The 24,884-nt window shown below is 34.6% G+C and overlaps 1 protein-coding gene across 1 annotated transcript; it reads left to right on the top strand.

The window, feature by feature from the left end:
* Positions 1-3,806: 3,806 nt before the first annotated feature.
* Smp_170350 (putative lung seven transmembrane receptor) lies at positions 3,807-24,617 on the top strand (the record flags this gene model as incomplete). Its single annotated transcript, XM_018794601.1, has 11 exons — positions 3,807-3,862; positions 5,660-5,710; positions 5,752-5,825; positions 5,870-6,059; positions 6,266-6,503; positions 8,939-8,991; positions 10,610-10,720; positions 17,306-17,379; positions 20,635-20,752; positions 23,382-23,606; positions 24,516-24,617. Exons 4-11 carry the CDS (start codon positions 5,937-5,939, stop codon positions 24,615-24,617), a joined length of 1,044 nt encoding a protein of 347 aa, XP_018648996.1. The 5' UTR covers positions 3,807-3,862; positions 5,660-5,710; positions 5,752-5,825; positions 5,870-5,936.
* Between the last annotated feature and the right edge of the window lie 267 nt (positions 24,618-24,884).

The raw sequence follows: 24,884 nt of genomic DNA, 5'->3' as shown, positions 1-24,884 counted from the left end.
TTTGTTAGTGCAACCTGTACCGGTGAGACGTCAAGATCACATTAGAAAAACTCGTAGATACTTTGGATGTATACTCAGTGCCACCCGAAAAGGTTAGAATGATAATCTGACACGTAGATTTCCTGTCTATTTTTCAAGCGGGATGAGCTATTCAGTACTCCTGATGTTATTTTGCGTCTAAATGATCGTGTTGTTGTTCCTTCTTGATTACCTAAATCTGTTCTTGAAGATCTTCATAGTGGACATTTAGATGTTGAGGAAATAGAATCCTTGGCAAGGTTCACATGTTGGTGGCCAGAGATAAGCACAGATAAATGTCGTATAGCAAACGATTGTGAAGAATGTCATAAGTTGAATAGTCAATCTTCCAAGTGGGCTCTGTGGTCGGTATTGTCTGGAGCCTAGGAGAGAATATTTTGGTTCATTTCCTGGCGAATACTATGCACTTGTTGTCATTGATTATTTTTTGAAGTGGCCTCGGTTTTCTTTCACAACTTCACCATATTTTGACTTCACAATCCAAGCATTAAGAAGGGCGTTCGGTTGAGGAGTTCCCATGGTGTTGATGCCTGACAATGGTCCTAATTTTGCTGCGGATGCACTCACTACCTGGTTAAGTGGTATGTGGTGGAAACATTTGTTCACAGCTCTCAGGCACCCTTGTTCTAATTTTCAGGCAGAAAATTTTGTCAAGAAACTGAAAACTACTGTTTATTCTATTGCTGCTTCAACATTTGTTGAGCTGGAGAGGTGTTGATAGTCTGCAGAAGTTACATATTATCGTGGAAGTGATCTTCGAACAGATGTAGTATCAACTCGATTTAAGCAAGCGTTAGTCAACATTTATAGTCAGGCAAAAATGAGTGACAGACATATGATGAATAAGATACGAAGTGTACACACATATACGCTCATATAAAAGTATAGCCAAGGTTAATAAGCAAATGATTAACAAGATCAAAATATGACTCATGACAGGCGAATTGGCTTGGCCAGTAGCTAGGATAAAGTATATGGGCTTAACAAATAAACTGATACTACACAGATACGGGGATCGTGGAGAAGAATGTTTGAAAAATTATTGATTCAGACTACAGATGTCAGTGATTTATGTACACAAAACTGACATATCGATCAAATACAATTACATGAACCATGTGAGTCTGTCCCAACACCGGTTTTAAATTATAATACTGAATTTGTTCTAGATCACACTGAGTACACATCTAGTACACAGTCTGACAGACGCGCAATGAACCTAAGAAGAAGAATTATAATGGACCACGGAAATTCGAATTACTATTTAAGCCGTGGCGGTTGTGGCATTTGCATGAACTAATGATTCTTTTTTACTTGATGACTCTCTTATTACGAATTCCAGATATAACACTTCCCAGGTGCTCATCCATTGTTGCATTCTGTTAATTGCACTATTTCATCAATCCCTAGTTGGTAAATCAATCCTTATTATTATATTTTATTAATGAGAAACTTTCAAAGTCGACTTCTCTACTGTCTACAGATTGCGCCAACCAAGTTTTTGAGACGGCAACTGCGTCCGGCTTGGCTCTTTTATCAACTCAATATCATGATCAAAATGAGCTCTGGGCTTTGAGTCTTACTCTCCTTGACTGTATGAAAGACAAGTAGGCTGTCATTATGTTCAGTCTCTGATTTATCAACTGCTGTTTGGGTAACTGGCTTTTCTTTAGCAACGTTAGGTCATTTCTTATTCTTGATCTGTACACATTCATCAACTTTCATTGGGGTGGTGATACACACAGTGTGAGGCCCTGGATGAATGTAGATGACTTGGGTAGTCATGTTGTTGTTTTTCCAGTTAGAAACAGACCTGGCCTTGTGATAAGGTTTCTAGGCGTTTGAGATGGTGGCGTTTCCCTCTTGTTGCCGTTTGGAGAGCAGGGGACAGAAGGAACTTCCTTTGTTGAGCGTTTTTATTTCTAATAGACCTCTTTGAAGACGGTCCTTCTTTTTCTTGGCCCATGAAAGTCAATCGAATCTGAGCTTATTTGACGTAACTTCACATCAATTTGTGCATCGAACAAGCGAGTACCATTTTATGTATCGATTGAGCTTGCTAACACTCCTTTTAGCAGCGTTCATTATCACAATAACTTCAGATAGCAAGCTGTTTGCGTCCGAGCAGCATTGTTAACACAACCACACCCAACTATTTTTTACTAAACCGTTTTCACTATGAGGAGAGAGTACTGCCTCATCACCAGTGGAGGACGACTTTGGCAAAGCTCAAGTATTCTCTAAATACTTTAGCAATGTATACACCATAGAAACACCCTTCTCACCAGTCCATAAAAATCCCCCCACACAAACACTGGACAGCGTGACCATTAAAGAACTCGATGTCTTTGGTCTGCTAGTTAAGCTTAACATAGGTAAATCCACTGGACCCGATGAACTGCATCCTAGGTTACTAAAGGAATTAGCTAACTTTGTTGCGAACCCTTTAAGTGTACGTTTTAATCTATCCGTAACCCAGGGTCGTCTACCAAAAGACCGGAAGAACTCCATAGTAAGTCCAGTCTTCAAAACAGGTACAAAACATAAGCCTGAGAATCACCGACCAATTAGCCTAACTAGTGTGGTTGTTAAAATCTTAGAAAAGATTATTCGGAAGGAACTGTTAAAGTATCTCGATGAAAACCGGATCCTCTCGGAAAAGCAGCATGGTTTTAGGACAGGTTACTCTTGTCTCACAAACTTATTAGTCGCTCGTGAAAGCTAGTGCGCTCTTAAGGACCAAAAATTACCTATGGACGTAGCTTACATCGATTTCAGCAAAGCTTTCGACAAAGTTCCGCATAACCGGCTGTTATATAAGCTAAGGAATGTCGGGATTGAAGGCAATCTATTGATGTGGATAAATTACAAATTTCTTTTGGAAAAAATGATACTCTTGGCGATCACTTTAAGTGAAATAGATTCGATTAAAGCGAAACCAGTACTCTTGATGCGTGATAAACAGTCAAAATAAGAATCAAATCAGCAAGGAAAAATATCACTGTCCTTTTTGAATGTGTTATTGAAAAGCAATGACGTATGTAGGTGAACACTGACTATTGGCAAGTCATCTTTCAGTTCTTTTAAGGTTTTTTGTTAATACGGCATCTCCGTTTAAAACCTCGATACGTCTTCGAACGTAAGGTGGTGGTGGATCAGATAGTTCTTCAGTTACTGGGAGCGAACTATAGTAGGACATTCTTGGGAATAATTGTTTTTCTCCCTTACAGGAATTCTTCGCCTACTAACCTATATACACTGAATTATCTTGGTCTAGATTTGATGAAAAGTATAAAACAAGCTTGTAAAATACCCACAATCAATACCGAGGATCCCACAACGTTTTTTCCACACCAAGAAGTTTTTAATCTGAGACCGAGTGATTTCGTCATAGATATTCTTCAAACCACATATTCTTAAGGACTAAAGATAGTATCTTAAAATGATTCACCAATTTTTTCATTTTCCTCTTTTATCAATCAAATGCCTAATTTTCTGCCTCGGGTTCTTAGTGACCCACTGCTACTAGCCCTTTAAGCGAAAGCTTCTATTCCTTCCAAAGCCGTATTACGACGCGCGCTGGCTGACACTTGCGCTACCTTCGTGATGAATATATCTGTTTGTGTGTTTTGGGTAGTTTTACTTCTGTGTGGTCCTCTTGCTAGTCGAAAACATATCCTTAATCTAAAGGTTTCAAATATTTAAAATTTTACATGAAATTTAGAACGATGGTCGTAAGTCGGTTTTGTGCAGTCATTTCGGGTTTGCAAAGGATTCATTTCTCTCTGTTTTCATCCAAAAACTGGAAGGTGATTTACAATATGTAAGTTTAGCTACATCATGTGGTTTCCCACAAATGATTACAGAATTTTTCGTAATTTTAGTTCGTGGTTTCATTTTAGTTGTAAATGAACTTTTGCAATCGTCGAAAAAACAAGCTCACCATATTTATATGTTAAAATGTCACATTCACTGTGCAGTTAAATGAAACACACTTATCATCAAGTTTAAACATTTCAATATTTAGATATAGGCAGTGTTCGCTTATTTTACTCACAGCTGTCTCCGAGTATACTTCTAAATTTGCCACAAACCCGAAATACTCCATCTTAAGTCTGATTTTCAGATCAGTATAGTTAACTGTCATAGAAAATATTGTTTTTCATACCTTTTGTTCTTTATTGCTTCCCACTGTCGTGACCCAACACATGATAAATTCGTCTATTTTATCCTTTTCCTAGGCTCTTTTTGTTGACAATCGATCGAATCTTACTGATTGTCAGTGTTCAGTTAAAAAGTCATTGTCGTGCATTACTTTCAAAAGCTATTATTTGTGTTTCAAATTTAAATTACTAAAGTGCGAAATCTGAGCCAAAGTATAGTCATTCACGGTGATGTGAAGCAGAATAAGTGTACATAATCCTCTGCTTTTATAAAAAACCAGTTAATTGTTATGTCTGGCTACACCCTTTATAACTGTGGCTCAGACAATTTACTCTGTATTTCTTACCTTGGGCTCCCCAACTTTAAAAAGTCTGCATACATGGATAGAGTAATTACAATGGATGACTTGCACACCCAGTAGTAAGGTTAAGTCAACTTGGGAAACGATCGTGTCGTGTTTTTCAGTGTGTTGGCTATTCTAAACAAATTTTAGAAAGTGTCAGCGGTTTTAGTATTCATTCAACTCACAGACTCTTCGAAGCTCATTCTAATTTGTTTTAAGTACGACAATGAACGGAAGTAACTTAAACGTAGGCTACTACATTCTACACCGTGGTCATGGGTAGTAGTTGATAACGTAAGTTAAACAGTAAGGACGATGGGTAAAGCTATACATTAATTTGGAAGAGTTCGACAAACTGGGGGTTTAAAGATTGTTAATAAAGTTTCTTTAAAAAGGAGCTCATCTAATCCCTAACACGGTGGTTAAAACTATGGTCAGAGCGCCTTAAGTATCATTTTATGTAGATTCCATCTTCTCTCCGATTTCCCACCTTTCATTAACACTCTGACTGAGATTAATATAGGAACCTGGACTCTATGTGGAATGAAAGTACCAGTAACGACATTGAAGTAGGTCTCTTTACTTGTCGGGTATTTGAATAAAACAAGATGTTAGGAGTCATAGGTAAAGGAACTAGAAACATACCACAAACTGTTTAGTTTGATGCTTATCTGCTGTTTATGCTTGGGGATTCAATTTGGATTCGATGAGTAACCGACTCGCTTAGTCTTCGATTGTAATCCTTTTCATGACTGACAACTCTTATTTCCTCTTCTTTCTAACTTTGGAACCTTCTTGATTATCACTTATTATGATTTGTATTCCATTCCTACTGGGCCAATTGCTTCAACATATGCTTAAACTTCAGTCTTGTCTTTCATATAATTAAAGTTCATTATGCATTTAACGATAGCACCAAAGCCTGTTAGCAACTGATTAGAAATTGTTGGTTGATTTGTAATGGTTTAATACACAGGTGTTCTCATTATTTTGTTAGAATTTCTCGAGACAATGGGCCTTTTAACGTTTCTATGATAAGTACATCAAAGTATTTATTAAAATAAATGAATTCGATTTTGTATCATGTGACATATAATCTATTTTGCTTTACAGATAACTTTTACTCTGGATAAGGCTGGGGATTCCGGAGTAACGTCTCTTATTGTACGTCGAAATTCATTTTTCTACTTACTCATCTTCTATAGGAATCCAAGTCAAATTCTTGTTTTTGGGATAAGTCATTTAAATTTATTTACCTCTCATTTGATAAATCATCCAAGTTAGTGGTTCGCTGGTAATTTTCTGACATTTTTGCTCAAATAGGTCACTGGTGATACACAATCACGATCCCAATTATAAAGGTGTAATCTTTGAAGCCTCGTCTTTAGAAATGGAAGAGGATGGTCAACCTGCTATCAAACCCATAGGTTTGATTGACAATATTCATTACGCTCTTACCTGTTTGCGGTTGGTTACTGATCGAAGCCTCTCGTTGGCTAAAGCAATAAATGCCGTAAGTTTCTTATCGGATTACGTCATTATATATATATATATATATATATATATATATATATATCGATTTGAAAATCTGTTAGGTGAAAGTTATTTACATATCCACTATTTCATTATTGATTGACTGGGTAGCTATTGTAAATAATGTTAGTCGTAAACTTTTTTCCAAGTGTAATGAATATCTTATTCTTTGTTTAATTCTTTCAGATAATATTATCTGAACCGAAACTTATAGAAAAAGTTAAATTTATGAATGTATTGGAACTACATCGACAACAGTATCTTGTCTACAAACTTCTACGTGAAGTTGCTGAATACTCACAAGATACTAAGGATGAAGAGCAACAATTCCCAGACCATAAAGCTAAAAATCATATTGAACCAAGTGATGATTCACAGTTACAAAAGGTTTTCGGAATCATTTTATCTCAAATTACTCCTTTTGGTAAGTGTATTTGTCTGTGCGAAAATAGTTTGTTGTTTTTCATATAAAAGCTTCTGGGTAATACCCTGCCAGGACAAAGTGTTCTCAGTGCTCCCTGTCTGTGAAACTTAACTCTGAAAGATAAAAAGCACTCATAGGTTACTAATATTTGAGTATAAGTCCATTCAACATTAGTTGTGTTATTTAGGATCACTGAATGAGCAATGTTGAGATTAGATTCAGGGTACTAGACAAATAAAATAAATTAGTTGACAATATTTTGAATCTTTGACTAAACTGATTGAAGCTCACATTACATATGGACAACCACTACTTACCTCGACGCGCATTGTTTGGTGACTTAGATATAGATTAGAAGAAAACTAGGCTCTGCCAAAAGAAACGTGACATCAGTTCATTAAGTCATTTACCGTCAGTCTAAAACATGTTGGTAGGTACAGGCTTCCTGGTTCGGGTCTTCGCGTTTATCGTAAACAGTGGTTAAAGACATTAGGTGACATGGCTCAGAATCGGTCCCGATGGCTTAGATGCACTCACTTTTTGTCTTATCTTACATTCCGAGTTTTAGATTTATTTCATATCTTCTATCCTTCAAACTTATCCCTTCTTTTGGAACTAACTTTTCCATTGTTTAATTTTTCTTAATATCATTGATACTTCTACTTTTACGACTTTAGTATTTCTCTTTTTAATGTCATCTCGCTTTACTGATATGGTGTGGTAACTTGTATCAGGTTTACATCGACTTACTAGTTCTCAGTGGGTATCTAGATAAAGCTAGTCCGTGCTGTAAACTAAATCCACAGAAGTTTCGGATATCAAAACTAGTACAGTTGAGAATTATTTTGAGTTTATTTTATGATTTCTAAGGTAATGTGATCTTACTTCGGTTGTTAGGGAAAATTAATGTACAATAAGTCTTTCTGAAGTTTGTAAAGTATCGTCGGTTGGGTTGCACTGGAATAGTAACGAAAAAGCATTAGTGATCACATTATGGAGGTCTGTTGTTTTGTACCCCTTCTCTCTTAAGCTATTAATATCGCAATATTTTATTCAAAAATCATTTTGGCATTATTTTCAGGAGTTAGAATTTTGATTGAAGCTACTCTAGTTGCTATTCTGTCGCTTTCATAACTATTGTTTCAAGACAGAGAGAAAGAAAAAGTGTAGACTAGAAATAGATTTCATATTTTCCAAACGAATCAAAGAACTTAATGGTTTAAACATTTGTCTTCAGTCATCAGATCACTCTTAAGTTTATGCAATCTGATTATGTTAATAATTATCAAATATTATTCTATTTTATTTTATTTAAACACATAAATATTGGTACAAAGGGGCACCAGATATATATGCGCCACACAAATCTCATTTGATTTGTGTGATACTGCTCAGGTGCCCAAACTGAAGCAGGTGGTTTTCTTAGGGGACCACACCCGGAGCCTTTGACCTGAAGGTCTGATCGACAAGGTAGTGGAGCATCGTGAGGAGATGCAGTCCCATGGTAACCGGTGACCAACGATTGATTCATACGCCATTTGTTCCATTAGGATACTGGAGCCTATGTGCACCATTGGTTTGGAATCAGGGTTTTCCAACTCCCCTAGGTGGATTAGCTGTGTCCACCAACCCGGCTAAGGTGTCGGATATTCGCTTTCCGTCCTCTCAATTTCGTAAACAACACCCCCGCCGCGAGACTTTCCCGGCCGAGGCTATATACGCGTGGCCATGTGAGAGCATTTTGAGAGGGGGAGTGGACTCTCCCCACTCTAGGCCGTACCAGGGCATATTATTTTATATGTTTGATAAATTGTTTGCTTCGATTACAATCTATAGTTATACCTACTGAGTTATTTCACATACTGCACCACACTTCTGTAGACTATAATTCATCTAACCTTACTTTGCTTGGCATATGTGTTTTAGTTGAGCTGTTTAATCCAGAAATGTAGGAAAAGAAATAATTTCTTTTGTAAACTGTTAATTCATAAGTTTCAACGAACTGTCATAACGTTCGATTATTTAAAACGTAAAGGGAGGTTTTATTCAGTCATTCTGAAATGTAAAATGTCCATCTAAAATACTGTATTCGAAACCATTTGAAACCAAAACATGTGTTAGTGTATGACAATCTGTTATGTCCGTCATCACCTAGTCGTAATAATCTCAACTCCAAATGTGTTCGTTTGAGGTTTTTTAACATTCCATGATCAATTTATTCATCCGGATCCAACTTATACATTACTTCTCAACAAGAAAACTAGTGATTGGGGCTGTTCAGTCATTAAATGTTAGAAATTTTTTAGAAAAGATGACCAACACAAAGCATTAATAATTGGGTTAGTTTTGCAAAAATTGTAACGAGTGTGTAATAGATTATTTGTTTTAGTGAGATTGTAAAAAGCAATACCTTTCTCATTCTATTTCTTTATAAGGTTCATTACAGCGGATTCCATACGAAGTGAAAGACAATGTAATAAGTGCTAATGTGAGTGATCTTTTTTATAGAAAAATACAAATTTTTTATCCTATTCTAGCTGACAAGTGTTTGGGAACTCCTTACGTGCTTGAGTGGTTTTATTTATTTATCGAAGTCAGATATTTAAATGGACATATCATCAATCCTTAAAAATCTTAGCTTATAAGAGTTAATCATAATTATCAATATAGGGTTGTAGATATTGTTAAGTTTTATTTGAGATCCTGTAAACATTGGATAACCGTTCCGCCCTAGTCTGGGACTCCTCAGCAGTGTACATCCATGATCCTGCATATGGGATTCGAACCCAGGGTTTTCGGTCTCTCAAGCCTCAACAATCTCCACAACCCTATACCGATAATTATCATGTGCTCACTGGTGACTAGTTTCGAGAAGTAATTCTCGGAGCTCTGGTGAGAAGGCGTGATCAGTGGAGTTCAACCGTGTCGGGTGTGAGGCAGTTACCCACCGAAGACAATGGAAAATGATCGCGCAATATCGTGAGTTGATTGAAGTTAGACATTAACACCTGGATTTCAATCCGGCGTGCGAGATCGTGAACGTGCACTGGTGAGGAGCCCCAGATTAGGACGAAACAGCCATCCAGTGCTTCCAGTTTTTCAATGGTGGTCTAACATTGATCGGTTCATGATCTCAAATAAAGTTAATGATAATTTACCGCTTTACTACTCATTCCGCTGCTACGACTGTGAAATAGTTTATAAGTAATCTTCATATTAACTAATATGACCCAAAGCATATGTTTATTTAATAAGCATCGGTTTTCCATATGACAAAAAACACTTGTTGTTTTATTTTCTTGAGTATTTAGTTTCATATTTATTATTATTATTATCATTATTACTATCATTATTGTCATCATTATTATTGTTATTATTATTATTATTATTATCCTACTATAAGCAGTGGAAGTATTCGGAACTCATGAATATCATATATACTTGAACTATTATGTTAGAGATTGTAACCTCGTGAGCTATTCAATCAACTTCAAATGTTATCATTTTTATATTAGCTTATTGGGCCGAGATACTTGAAGAAAATTGAGAATATCTAATATGAATTTCTTAAATATATAAGAACTCTCGTCTAAATTAGAACGAATAGTTTCACAGTATTTGAGCGCCGAGTTGATGTAAGACACTACAAATTCATTCGCTGAGATTTTACAAATATATTATTCCTATTTAATGAATTTCTTAAGTTCATATCACATTGTTATAAGTGCTCTTATTACAACCCAGCTATTCCTACTGCTTAGTATTCTTGGACACCAATTCACTCGACAAGTACTCAAATCAGAACACGGTTGAACAGGAAATAAATTATATTCTGAATAACAAGGGGTAGATGAAGTAAGAAGCACAATAAGAAATATGTTAGTATATTTATAGTTTTTACATGAGAAGATTCTAGAGTCTTCCCCAAGTATTGATTAGCGGTGATTGGATAGGAATCAACCAATCAGCGTGCGCCAACGCAATTGTGCATGGAATATGCTTTAATCCAATTCATGTCCCGCTAACACACATAATCATCGCAATATTTTTAAATGTATTCACCTTGTAATATATGTTCTCAAAAGTAACTTTTTTTCCTTATTTAGTTCACAGTTCGTTTCTTGAATACATCTGAAGAAGGCTTATATCATCTATACTTTCATAATTGTGCTGAATTAAATGTAGAATCTGGTAAACGTCATTCAGTTAACTTAACAGTAAGTTTTGACTTTGTTGAAGATAATGATGCGTTCTATACGCTAAGCAGAGATTTGTACACTAGGGGTGATAAAATACCGTTTGTGTGAGAGGCAGTGTTATTGATCGACTGCCCAAACTAAAGTAGATGTGACGGGGCTCAAACGTGCAATCTGTTAGTTGGAAATCAAGTGCTTTAATCACTGATCATTTTGTTAAGTTGCTGTGTATAATGTAAAATGCTGTTTTAATTGAGTTTTTTAAATAATTCTTGATCATTTTAAATGTTATTCTACTCAATAACGTCCCTTGATTATACGCTTAAATAGTATTTGAAAATTCAAATCCTGTAGATTCTCATTGATTGTGATTACGTGTTCCGTTGGGTGATAGTTGAGACCTGGTGCGTAATGTGTGTTCACTGTTTGTTAATCGATAAAATGTACATTTCTTGTGCCGCAGATAGCATAAAGTGATAAATCCAAATAAGGGTTTCATTTCCGCGCATACTTTCTGATGAAAGAAATATGACTCACAAAATAGATGTAATAATAAATACATTTAATAAACTCATTCATTATTTTCAAGCTAAGTCTGCAACCAGATTGACTTTGAAGTGACACTTGGAAGGTAGAAAATCCGTTCGAAACATTAACATCACTATAATTCTACGTCGGTTGATACCATGTAGATTACATTTTATGAAATGTAAAACCAGAAGATTTCATCTTCTAAATAACGAAATATCAGGTAAGTTTGTGTCATTTACTTGAACTAATTACGACGGAGCTGTTTAATACATACTCTGTAAGTATTTAAATTAATTTTAAGGAATAATATATGCATTCACTTAAGTAAATGGTTCACAAATGGGAATGATATGATTTTCATAAAAAAAGATGTTTTCCTCGTGTCTAAGATTGATCTTGTTTCGCATAGATTTAATAACAATGTTTTATTTCCATGACTTAGTTTCTGTTTTGTATCTTTTTGTAGTTAAAAATGGTTGAGAAGAATGTAAACAGTTATTTATCTGCTGGTCAACAACCATTACCTACGCTTTATGCAATTTCTTGTTTGGCTTATTTGTTCCTTAGTATTTTCTGGTTTGTTTACCTTCGCAAATCAAAGTGAGCACTGGTTTCTTTCTATTTTTTATGCACTAAAATCTGCTTACAAAAATACTATTGAAATCGATCTTAAGCAGTCATTCTTTGAATCAACAAACTTTAACTAATTCACCTATTATTACATGAGATTTTGTCACACCACCAAGAATTAAATGCAGTTTTTCTCAGACTAGTCACCAAAATCAATTTTATGTTTTGCATACAAACTCTAGCGGAATAATTTTAAAATTCATGTACACAAAAAGTGGCTGTAGAATCACTTATTTCTGTCCATTATTCTATTGTACAGTTTTTTTAATATCTATGTAATTAAATGCTTAAATCCGAATTTGGTAAAGTAGTGATTGATCGAAAATTTTTTATTTATATTTTCGGTCAATGCAAATTGAAAAGTTTCATAGTTTTAAACTTGTCTCACATTTCCCATCATTACAATATATTTTCTAATGTGATTGACTGACAGAAATGAAAGGTTAATTTCGTCGTTGCTTTCATTGTAGCTCATCATTTTCATTATTAATTATCCCATAATTCCATGAATTTCCCCAGTCAATCTTGATTTATCCAAAAATAGCTCAACCCAATAAAATGATTTCATGAGATTTTTTCCCTTTCGTTTTTTTCCTTTTTCATTTACACTTTCTGTTTATTTGTTATTTAATTTACTTTTTGTTTAGAAATTCGGTTTATCGAATTCATTATCTCATGTTAGCAGTTACTGTAGTCAAATCAATTTCACTTGGCTTTCATAGTGTAAGTTATAAAACAAACGAGTATGCATTCATAATCAATTTTGTTTTAAAGTTTTTTTTCATTTAGAATAAACTTACTTTTTTTACAAGGGACAATTTAACATGTTTATTGTACAGTTGTTTTTTTGTTTTAACTAGAGATATTGCTTGTTGACATTTGAACAAGAAATTCTTTTGATCATTAACCTTCATTTTAGATGTGGTTCATAGCGTATTCATAATAAAAATAATTCTGTTGATGTGAAAAAACAAATACAGTCAACAAATTCAATAAGAGTAGTTGACAAATACCCGCCTTCTCCATTAGCTATACATATGATTGAAATGGGTCAAATGGTTGGTTTTAACTCAGCCTTTGTGGTTTTGTATGAAATTTTCATAGGGTGAATACTTAGTTCATCTGGATTAGTTATTTGAATATTCCCATCGATGTTTAGAACTGGAATTGATCAGTCTCTTTTCTCATCAGTGTAACCTGTGCGGATTGCCTCGATATCGCCGTGAAACCACAAGTATTATAAACAGAGATGGATGATTTGTCAAAGCTTTAGCCATATGAATGTTCAAACTCGCTATGTGTGTGTGTGTCGAAAAACAACTTGTATCCACACTAAACACAATCTGGTAATACTGATTTATTATTAAGAATGGTACGATTTATAGTTTTTTTTATATTCTTTGTTTCTTTCTTTCAATTTGTCTAGTTTTACCCTTTACTTTTTGTAAATAAAGCTCTTAACAAGTAAATGTGTGGTCAAACTGTTCAAGATGTATCGCGCTTATATATCACATAAACCTGACAAGTTTTTTTTCATTGTATTTCCTAAATATTGATTGTGTTCAACAGCTAACGATACGTTTCAGGTTATTTTGATGTTTGAAAAAGCGTTATATGTACATATGTACATCAAAAATGCGATGTTTGTCGTTAAATTACTGACGACGAATCTTTTGTGGTTTCGAGAAGAATCCAATCAAACTTCATGTAGAATTGTTCCACTAATGTATATCATATTTTAAATAGAGATACACTTTTTCCTCTAACAATAAAATAATTGCCATAGTGATTATCATGAAACATCGAAATATAAATGTAATTTCATTGCGAATTAAAATTTTTATAGCTGCTAATGTATTTCAAAGATAACTTTCCAATGGATTAGTTACTACTTCTCAGGTAGATTACCTTCATCATCGTCAATAGTTGTCCCTATCTTTAAAAAGCGTTCACGTCATCTATGCAACAACTACCCGGGTATAAGTCTACTTTCGATTGCGTCAAAACTATTGGCTTCCGTCATACTTCATAGACTGTTCAAAACTCGAGAAAGATTGACTCGCAAGAAGCAGGTTGGTTTTCGTTCTGGTCGAGGATGTATTGATCGTACCTTCACTCTCCATCGAATGTTAGAAAATCGCCATACTTATTATAGGCCAACAATTGTAGTGTTTCTTGACATTAGAGCCGCCTTCGATTGGTTGAACAGGACTGTTCTCTGGGTTTGTCTATCAAATAACGGGTGCGCCAGAGAAGTTCGATAATATCTTGAAAGCCCTATATGCAAAAACCCCAGGCAGAGGGTACACAATAATCTCTCTCCCTTGTTCCATTCAAGCAGTAAGTTTAGGTGGGTTGTCCAATCTCACCATTCCTCTTCAACTTTGTCATCTATGACATTCTGGAAATAGCTCTGATGAATATAGATAATGGTGGTGTGGATCTGTTGCCTGGAGAAAGGCTTCTCGATCTTGAATATGCGGATGATATTCTCTTACAATGTGATGATAACCATGTCATGAAATCCGCACTTAATCAGTTGGCAATCAGTGTCCGTAGGTATGGTATGTGCTTTGCACATTCTAAGTGCAAAGTATCTTTACAAAACTGTCAGGGCCCTGGACCTGAACTCACTTTGAATAGTGAGAGGATAGAAGTAGTCGACAAGTTCGTGTATATGGGTAGCTGCGTGAGTACTGGTGGTGGCGTGAGTGATGAGATCGATTCACGTATAGTAAAATCCAAAGTAGCCTATGGCAATTTCACCCATCTTTGGCGTCTTCGTAATTTTAGTTTGGCTGTAAAAGATCGGAGCCACAACGCGTCGGTAAAAGTAGTTTTTCTGTATGCTTGTGAAATTTAGCCTTTCCGAGCTGAGGATGTTAGACGACTCAATGTTCGATCATTGTTGTCTCCGAAGGATTGCTGACATCCAGTGGCAACACCATGTTATTAATGCAGATGTTCGGCAACGTGTTTTCGTGCACAGCGACGATCATTCATTTAGTGTCACTATCTTGAAAAATCGACTTCGGTGGCTTGGAAATATTCTACGAATGTCGTCCCAGAGAATTACACGTCACGCATTATTTGCTGATACTGGGACTGGTTGGAAGAGGTGGAGAGGTAGTCAATGCACGACATGATGCGGTGGTATGAAAGGAATCTGTACAGTACTGGGTTCTGTTGATCCTTCATGATTTCTTGATTGGGATCCAAGAGACGGTGTAACACAATGGCTTAAGGCTTTATCAGAAAAGGTTGAGAACAGAAGCCAGTGGCAATCCTGCTATTGTAGTGAACAGAATACTGGTTGGGGACAATCAAATGTATTTCAGCAAAAATTACAGACTACGTCAGTAAATTCTGAAAACCATACAATGGACAGTCAATTTGCAAATTAACAACCAATAGTCTCGATCTTCACTGTTTCTTCTCTAATTCCATTGTTCGTGCATTTTCCTACCGATTGCGCTCTGTTTCAGTTCTTTCCTCATCGGTCTTCTGCCAAAATACATTCTATGTCTGACCAACACCATATACTACTTATATGGATATAAGTAGACCACACCACACTATAACTTTCTTTTACTTCATAAAAGTGGAAATAATTACTCTAGCTGAAAGAGTTCTTTCTGGTTGTATTTTTCCTAAATGAACTGTTTCTCTCATTATTATTATTCTCATTTGTTTAACTCAAATACGCTCATTTCTGTTCACTTTTGTTCGTCGTTTTTATACTCACCTTCCATCCTCTGTCTCTTCACAACCTCATTGTTATTGTGCGGCACATATATATTTGGTGCCCTTTTGTACCAATGTTTATGTGCTCAAACAAACTAACAACTCATTATTAAGTTGTTTCTGTAAAGACTTTGTGTCATTGTGACCAACACTGATGGTGTATTCTTTCGAATCTCACTTTTTTGTAAGGATTACTGATACCAACCGATTGTCCAAACTGTAGTAATTGAATCGGCGTGCGAAGCAAGTACTGGATGATTGAATGTTAGTTGCGATTGTGATTAAAACACTTGAGTTCCAATCACTGGATTGTACAAATTCAAACATTTCTCTATATACTCTAGTTGATTGACCGACAATTAGATATATGACGAAGATAAGCTGCTTAAGAAGCTCTATTTGCGAAATAATGCCAGTCATAATTGGGGATGTTGCATATTGATATGTAGGCAGTGTTAGAGGTTTCCTTTGAGTAGGAGGAGGATCCATTACCTTGTTCTCACGCATTGTATAGTGTCACTATAGAAAAACATGTGTTCTGTTTAGTACATTAGTATGATGTTAGTAACAACAACCGTAATCAATCTGAAGAGGTACTGTTGCAAGGTTGGAAACTACTTTATCTACTTATCTATGAGAATTGATCGTAAATGCTAAAAATAGTGAGTTAGACAACTAAAAATGATTTGTTCATGTTTCTTGAAAATCAGTCTATACTTGCACTACCACTCATTTACCAGGTATATATTTGTGTACCTGGTTTCATACCATATTTTAAATGTGGGGGCCAGGGATACTTCCTGTCTAACCAAACTGAAGTAAGTTGAGGAGGACTCAAACCTGACACCTACGAGCTGAAAGTCGAACGCTTTAGCCACTAACCCCAGATCACCTAGTCGGACTCCGACAACACAAGTAACATTCTCTTTTTTCCTACTTGTGAGGGATTTATAAATCTATCAAATAAATATGAAAAATTCTATTAATTTCCTTCCAATATACTTGTTGGGGATGTTAAATCCCCAAAACTCACTTGGTAAATGACTTATTTTTGTCATTTTATTTTGAAAATTTGAATTTCTTCGTTTTCGCACCAAAAGCGCTCTTTTCACCTTCGAGTCTTATTTCCTACTTTGGAAAATCTTAGATGCTATTGGCCCGTTGTATCTTTTAATACGCTATTTTGTAATGCTTCCCAAGGACAATTTTATGCTGTATATATACGTTTGATTTCTTCCTGTTGCGATTGCTTCTGCTTCTGGCTGCCTACGGAATATATCTTCCCCACTTCCAACTTAGACTTCTCACTCTAGTTAGCTGGGTTTGAGACGTGTCAGTATAGATAGCTTATTGGTCTCTGGTCACAAGTCTTTGTTCCGTTCGCTGACTAAATGAATTCGTAACCTCTTCAGACAACAATACTCTGTACGTTCTATACACTAGAGAATAAATTTAAGCTGCAGTATGTCTAAAAGACATTTTACAAAATGTTATATCATTAATTTATAGAATGGAACTCATTAAATCCGCAATGCTTACATAACCATAATCGCTTAACATAAGTTGATTAGCACTAATTTTCATCAATGACAATCTGTTTTGTCACTGTTTACCACTTTTTAGAAAATGATTATTTGTTATTGTTTTATATGTAAGTGATAATGAAATGTTATTATTGTTGTTTCCTTTATTTAATTTTAGGTAAATTATTATGTGATTGGGAAACATGGTGCTCATGAAGAAAGTTGGGCTGTTATGTATTATATCACTCATATGTATGTGTGTTTATTTGTGTAGTAATTTGTATTACTAGTGTAAAATCTTTTCAGAAATCTTTTTTTGTTTCCCTTAAAACAACAAAATGTTTTCTTCCACACTATAGAAGTCATTCCAAGCAGTTATTGGTAACTTTAGTGATCTACTATTAGTCAGTCATTTAACTAAAAGTTGATTGATCCTATCTTGTGTGTTGTGATTATTGGTTTGCCGGTATTTACAGTTATCATTCAGCAATTCTAATTTACAAGGCATTAAGCAAAATTATTCTGAGTAGTGAGTATTTTGTTTGTTAGGATTCGTCATCGAAGGGTTTCTGTAATCCTAATACTTTTTGTGGAACTTGAACTCGCATCACACTACCGCAACTCATCTATTCTATGGCTGCAATACTGACACTTTCGGGTCATTTAATAATAACAAATGTCACTTGGTCTGATCTTTATTTTCCATAGCTTTCTATCGATCAATTTGTGATTATGACTGCTAAAATAACTGACTTGACATTGTGATTCACTTTGTTTTGATGTCATGTGGTTATAATCGAAATAAAGTCGTATACGTATGTTTCGCAGAAGTTTACACCCATCAGCATGGCATTTTCATAATCTTGAAATGACTTATATTCTCACGGAGCTAGTTACTTCTGAAGTATAAGTTTCTGTAATAAACAGTGAAAAGGATTCAGTATACAAAACCTTTTTCAATTTGAATAAGCATCTCATATAAAATAACCAACTGAGAGTTTTTAGTATAGGCAGTCTATGGTGTGTCTTAAATTTGCAGTTTTACATCACAAACTGGCTTTAGTTACCCAATCACTGAACATCTGTTTCGTTGTATAAAATTTCCCAGCACTGCTCATCCACGACCTCAGTATATTCGGGTCACCGAGTTGACATCCAATGGTTTACATTTCTACACTCAGTTAGTTCATAATATCACGTGACCATCATCCGTTGTTATTGATGTCGTTTGTCTCATGTTCAACTTGGTTGAAAATCCACTGGTCGCGACTTCTCACTAGAATTCTGAGAACAAACTCTTGATGTTAGTCACTAGTAAACACATAATAATTTTTAGTATATTGTTGGGGACGTTAGGTCCCCAGAACTCACTTGATAAAGGTCCCAATTTCGTACTTTTATTCTGAAAATTTGAATTTTATGTTCTCGCGCCAAGAGACGCTTAGTCGGCCTACAGCTTACATTTCCCACTCGGAAATCCTTGACTGTCATTGGTTGACGGATTTTTTTAGTAAGCTATTTTTTGGCTCTCCTAAGGCGTTTTTATCATTGTATAAATAAGCTTGATTTATGTGCTTAGTGACCTCGTATTTTTTTGGGTGATTGTAGAATACATTCTCTACGCCTCATCAAGACTTCTTGATCTAGTTAGCAGGGCCGGGGACAGTGGTTTAGAATAGCCTATCGTATCACTGTGTCATTGACCTTCGTTCCGTTTACCGAATATGATGAACTCGTATTAGCATCAAGCATATCATATACGGAGTTGTGGAGATTGTTGAATTTGTAGTCTTACCTATCGAACTTATTTTGTTAGATGTTAGAATTTACAGTAAATTAATCTATTAGAAAATATTTTGAATTTTTTAATTCAATAAAAGAATATAACTCAACAATGTTTCATTCTTTGTACTTTAAAATAGAGTGTGGATCGTAGAAAGTTATTCTGTATTTTTATAATAAATGTATCTTAAATTGTTCTTTGCTATAATCCGGACTGATCTGTAAGAATAATATGATAATCGCGTAATGCAAAGACCATTTCCCTCAACTCATACTATACTTTGGAAAAAAACACTAGTTAGCCTATGGCTTATATTAGTCTTATTCTAATCAGCAGTAGCAATAGTATTCCAACAACCAGAATTATTTTTAGAAAACGGTTGTCCACTTCATTTCATTTTTATTCAGTAGTTAGCCAAAACTTTAGCTATAGTCATTTAATTGCCTACACTATCAAAATATAGACTTTTTTTTAGGAAAAAAACTACAAACAAATTTCATTGATGAAAGATTACCACTTGTTTCTTCACTTACAAAGACGTTTTTCTTGATGTTTTGTATAATTTTACCAGAAAAATAAGTTATTACTTAAATTGTATATTTTCTTATATTGAATAAGAAAAAGGCCATAACAAGAGTATTCATGTTTAAGTGACAGAATCCTGATTGAATTCATTGATCAATTTGCGTAACATGGGATCAACGATGATCTTTAAAGTAGGGTGAATTTGTTTTGTTTACCTGACTTCTTATCAACTGATCGTAATAGGTCTAACTGTAAAAAATGGCAAAATTCGAGAAAAGAGTATCGACCAGACCTCATACAATTGTGGATCAACCCCGGTTATAACGATCCAAATCAACAGAACAAAAGGCAGATTGAAACAACGCTTAAATTTAAAAAAAAAATTTAATGATTTCAACAGTACCGAAGTGAAATCATCAAAGAAAATGAGTAAATGGTTTGTTCAAGATATAAATACATACAGAGAATGTTGAACCTGGGACACTTGGCATACTACATCAGGAGAGGAAGTTAGCTAAATGAGTAACGAAAATAATGTAAGAAAAAAAGGGAGGCGAGCGTTTTCGGTCAATAAAATGTATAGGGTAACAGTGTACGAAATCGAAAGAAAAACAAATAATGAATACATCTACTCCCACTAGACAAACTTTGAGAAAACGTCACTTAAATATTCCAAGCATTAGTTCAAATTACCTCACAAACAACAAACAAAAATCCTGCACTTTTCTGCGTGATTAAAGTTAGTGGTTACTTATTTCATGAGCCAATATCATACACTGATGTTTCATAAGTTGAATGAATAAAGCATTAGTTCCTCTGAAGAGAGAATACACCATTCCTGAACCCCATCCGACGTGGTCATTTCACACTATATAGGCAACTAGAATTGTAAAATTATATCTTAAATCGTTAGTATTTAGCGTGAAATACAAACAGAAGTTCGGAAAAGCTGTGGATACTAATTGTTGGGATGTACATTCCTTAAAAATTAGTCAGATATCATACAATGTAAAGTGATTCAACTCAAATCTATTCATATAACTACATTGAGTCATCTTGAATTATTGGTTGACATTATATGATCATATATGTTCATATGGTCTTCTTACGCGTTTTCTACGTATTTTAACTAATACTGTATATTTCTCTTTTTTGCTGATCTTTAAGTTATCGGTTATTGTTGTTTCCTTTAATTTTAGTATTCGAGGTGCACTTCTATTTATCACTATATTACTGATTGGTGCTGGTTGGGCCTTTATCAAACATATGTTAACACCGCGTGAACGTAATGTGTTCCTGATTGTAGTACCTCTTCAAGTGAGTTTGTTCTTGTGAAATTATTTTCAAGAGGAATCATTTTTTACACATGTACGTAGCATAAAATTTACCTTGGCATTTTCATTATCAACAAATTACGCTTAGTTCTCTTGTGTGAACGTAATAGTTCATTGATTCGCGTTCGTACACCTTAAGGTAATATATCATCATGAGGAAGTGCAACACAATGCTTATCAAGTATCTGTTATATGGCCGTAATTAATTTCAATCAAGACGCCTGCCTCACTGTTTCGAACACAAACCTTCAAGCGTCTTTTTATGTGTACGAGCCTTCTTTCATCCTTCAAGACTAGCAGTCATTTGACAGCATCAGCTCCCATAGTGAATGTGGCTTATCGCTTGGTAAATAAACCTGTTTGTGACTGCCTCACTGTATTAGCTAGTATTTGAAGATTTTATTATTCATTTCATTATTATTTCAAACACTTTTATAATTGTCTAAGAAAAATTGTTGTTGCTGAACGTTTCTTGCTTATACAAATGTGCTTGTTATTGTGTAGAATATCTAGGTACATATGTAAGTTTTATTTTAATCTTTTTAGTAATAATGAAAAAATCATTGCATAGATCAATCTAAGTTTATTGAGATTTAAGTCAACTATTGAAAATCAGAGATATTGCCCAACTATTTTTTAATACAATTAGTGGGTATTTGGATCATATACAACATAATTAAACACTGCTAATCACGATTTCTTACTAGAACTCCAAATTAGTTACTAGTGCGTGCATGATTATTATTAGTGCGAAGAGCTCGTAAAGATTTCTTAATTTCGTAGTTTGTACCACGAACCGACCTTAGTTTAATAACCATTGAAAAACAGAAAATACCGAACAGTCGTTTTGTCCTAGTTCGGGACTCCTCAACAGTGTTCATTCGTGACCCCACCAAAGATGGTCGCAAAGTGATTCAAGTTAGAAATGTAAACCATTGAATGCTGACCCATTGATCTAAAGGTTAAGCGCTCATCACAGTAGCTGAAGGTCTTGAGTTCGATCCCTGCCTTAGTCTTTGATGTTCAGTGCTTAGTCTCGTACTTGTGTGGAATAGCTGCGTAGTGCTTTCTGGTTTTCAAAGGTTGTCCAACTGAAATCAGTTGATGATGTAAACAATGGAATTCAATAATCACGACAAACTCCTTATACTAATATAGAAAATTGGTTTTCTTGTTATTGAATTAATAGTTATCGTATTTGTAAAGTGTTATTAACCTAGATAATAGACATAAGGAAAAAAGTGTGAGGTGTTCAAGAAAGAAATCTATGGATGATTAAGTATTTGCATTAATTATGCCATTAAAGTAATAACTGTCAGTTTAATTTAAACACTTTTCGTAATTTGTTGGTTTATGTTTATAAGAAATCAGCTAATCAAACTCTATGAAATCAACTAATGGAAAATGAACATTTGAATTATGAAAAACATATGAGTCACTGCTTTTGTTTATCTAATTATAAGAGTAGTGAAATTTTTCAATAATAGCATAGAATGCTTACTTTCTTACTAGGATCTTTAAACTTTTTAACCATGTTTAATTGAACTGGATTATTTCACACTACGGGACACGTTAATGTTACTGATTTATCCACTAACCTCAGATTTGGGAAGGGTTGTTATTAGATAACCGTATGAATGATAATAGCGATTCCGGCCATATGTTCGTATATAAAACCTAAATCTTATCTAGAATACTGTAATATATATCACCTATCAATGAAACTAATGTTTACTCAAAAAATTATCAGGATAATCTCTGTTACTACATCAGTAAGATAAGTGCGAATATACATTGTTTCATAACTAGTACGCGATGATCAGGAATCATTTCACTTGTCGTAATGCATAAACCTTTCTCAACATTTGCGTCCGTTTGCTAATATATGAATTCGCAACTGTTGAATTTTGTACATGACAACCTGTTAGTGATTACGGGTTGACCGAGAAAGGTAGATATTTGTGGAGAGTTTGAATTCTATCAATGTTATTATACTAGTGATGAGTTCGTTTATGCTGTTGTCAACTTCGAGCTGTGTTAGTTGCACGTGGAGATCACAATTAGCTGTCTCAGTGAAGCGGTTGGAAAATTGTTGTAAGATGCGAACTCTTTGAGATGTTTGGAACGTCATTAGAATTTATTTTGGAGCATCAAAATCTGTTGACTATATTCCTGATCAGACTGTGAAGAGATAGTTTGTGTGTCTAGTGTTGGGAAATGAGGCCGGTTAAGGTCCTGAAGTCACCTAGACAGGAGATATTGATTGATTTCAAATGACATTTTATGATATTTTAGTATAAAGCATCATGTTTCTTTTAAAGCATGTTTAAGTTACATCACTTCTATCCCGCTATAACACATATTTTTAACTGATCTCGTTGGCATGTGTTCTCAAAATCGTTTGATCCCTGTAGACTATCTCAGAAAAATCTCAGTGATAATCAACCAGTTTCTGACTCTAAATGGTCATTCGAAAATCATACTCCATTTCATATATATTTTTTGTTTAGCCTGACAATCGGATGTTTCCTGTCTTTTCCAATGTACTGACCTCTTAAAAATTTCTCATTCATGTCTGTTTATTCCTTCATTATCTTTATCCTTTTGCATAGGTTTTAGCCAATATTGCTACTATAATTATTGAAGAGTCTGAAGCCGGTGCGGCTCGTTATGCTACATGGAAAGAGATTTTCATTTTTGTCGATTTAGCATGTTGTGGAGCAATTTTATTCCCTGTCGTTTGGTCTATTAAACTTTTAAAAGCAGCTTCTCAAACGGATGGTAAAGCAGCTATAAATCTGCGTAATCTGCGGTTATTCCGTCATTTCTACATTCTGGTAAATTCGAATTTCTGATCACTTACAGTCATGAAATGTTTAAATTGCAAATTTCACATACTTGTTTAGATTCCAATTACTTTTTTTGTAAAAAGAAACCATATTTATAAATGTCAGTTTCATTTAAATTAATATGATTGTTGAGAATTCATACTTAGCATTAAATTTAATCGAATCCTCAACTGACCATCGATTTCTATAACATGGGATTTGAAAATGCATTCGTCACTTAAAATTTTTGTCGTTTCTAAAATTATTAGTTTTATTTATATCATATTAATTTTTTATGATTTTAGTGTACAGTAAGATTGTATACTTAAACTCGTTATCGTAGAATACTGTATGTATTTGAGCTATGGTGAGTACCGAGTGATTGGCTTAATAGTTAAAATACTCGATTCCTAGTCATTGAGTTGGATTCTCGAATTTCGCCCCATCTACTTCATTTTATGCCATGTTTGATCAATAATTAAATATCACACATAGAAATTCAAGCAAATAAAACTGTTTTCGACCATTTAAGCTATGAAATTTACTAAGCGGTGCGTAATGGCATTGAGTGTTGGACATTGATCTAATTGTTACACGTGTTAATCTGTCTGTGTTCCAAATACGGTTCTATGCACACTCGTATGAATTAAACATCATGGTTGTACAAATTTTCGAAAAGCTTTAGCCTTCTCTACTCCTAGTACATATGTTCTTTATTCTTGGCTTAGAGATTAGCTTCTTTTATAAAGATGTAGTAGTGTTCATTGTTACAATTCTACCATCTAAATACCACCGTCTTACAGGAGTTTTATATTAGTATCTACGTTTATATTATTTCGTATGCTTTGTCCTTATTTGCTTACGGTTTGCCCTCAACTACCAAAGGTAAGATTCAGTAGCGTAAATTTCTTTGTCCAGGAATTTTTCGTGGATATTTCGCTAAATTGGTCCATTGAATTTGGTCAGCACCAAGTAGTAGAAACATGGTATTGGCTACAATCGGGTAATATGTTATCATAAATAGTCATCTACATTAAGCTACAAGTCTCTATCTGACGAGTCTTCATTTGTCGAAATATAACACCTTTTAGCATTAAGAAGAATAGTTTACACTATTAACAGTTTATTAATCCATGGGTAAGACAATTTATTACCTGGGGAATGGATTTTAAGTAATAAAATTGTGTGGAATTACACTTTACAGCTCTGAAAAAAAACCTTAAACTCTTGATTAGTATTGTTTTTTATTCAATTGTTTTGCATACAATTGAGATGTGATTTTTCCAT

The sequence above is a fragment of the Schistosoma mansoni genome, chromosome 1 (assembly GCF_000237925.1).
Source record: "Schistosoma mansoni strain Puerto Rico chromosome 1, complete genome".
Classification (NCBI taxonomy): domain Eukaryota; kingdom Metazoa; phylum Platyhelminthes; class Trematoda; order Strigeidida; family Schistosomatidae; genus Schistosoma; species Schistosoma mansoni.
This window is presented reverse-complemented; position numbering and strand designations above follow the sequence as displayed.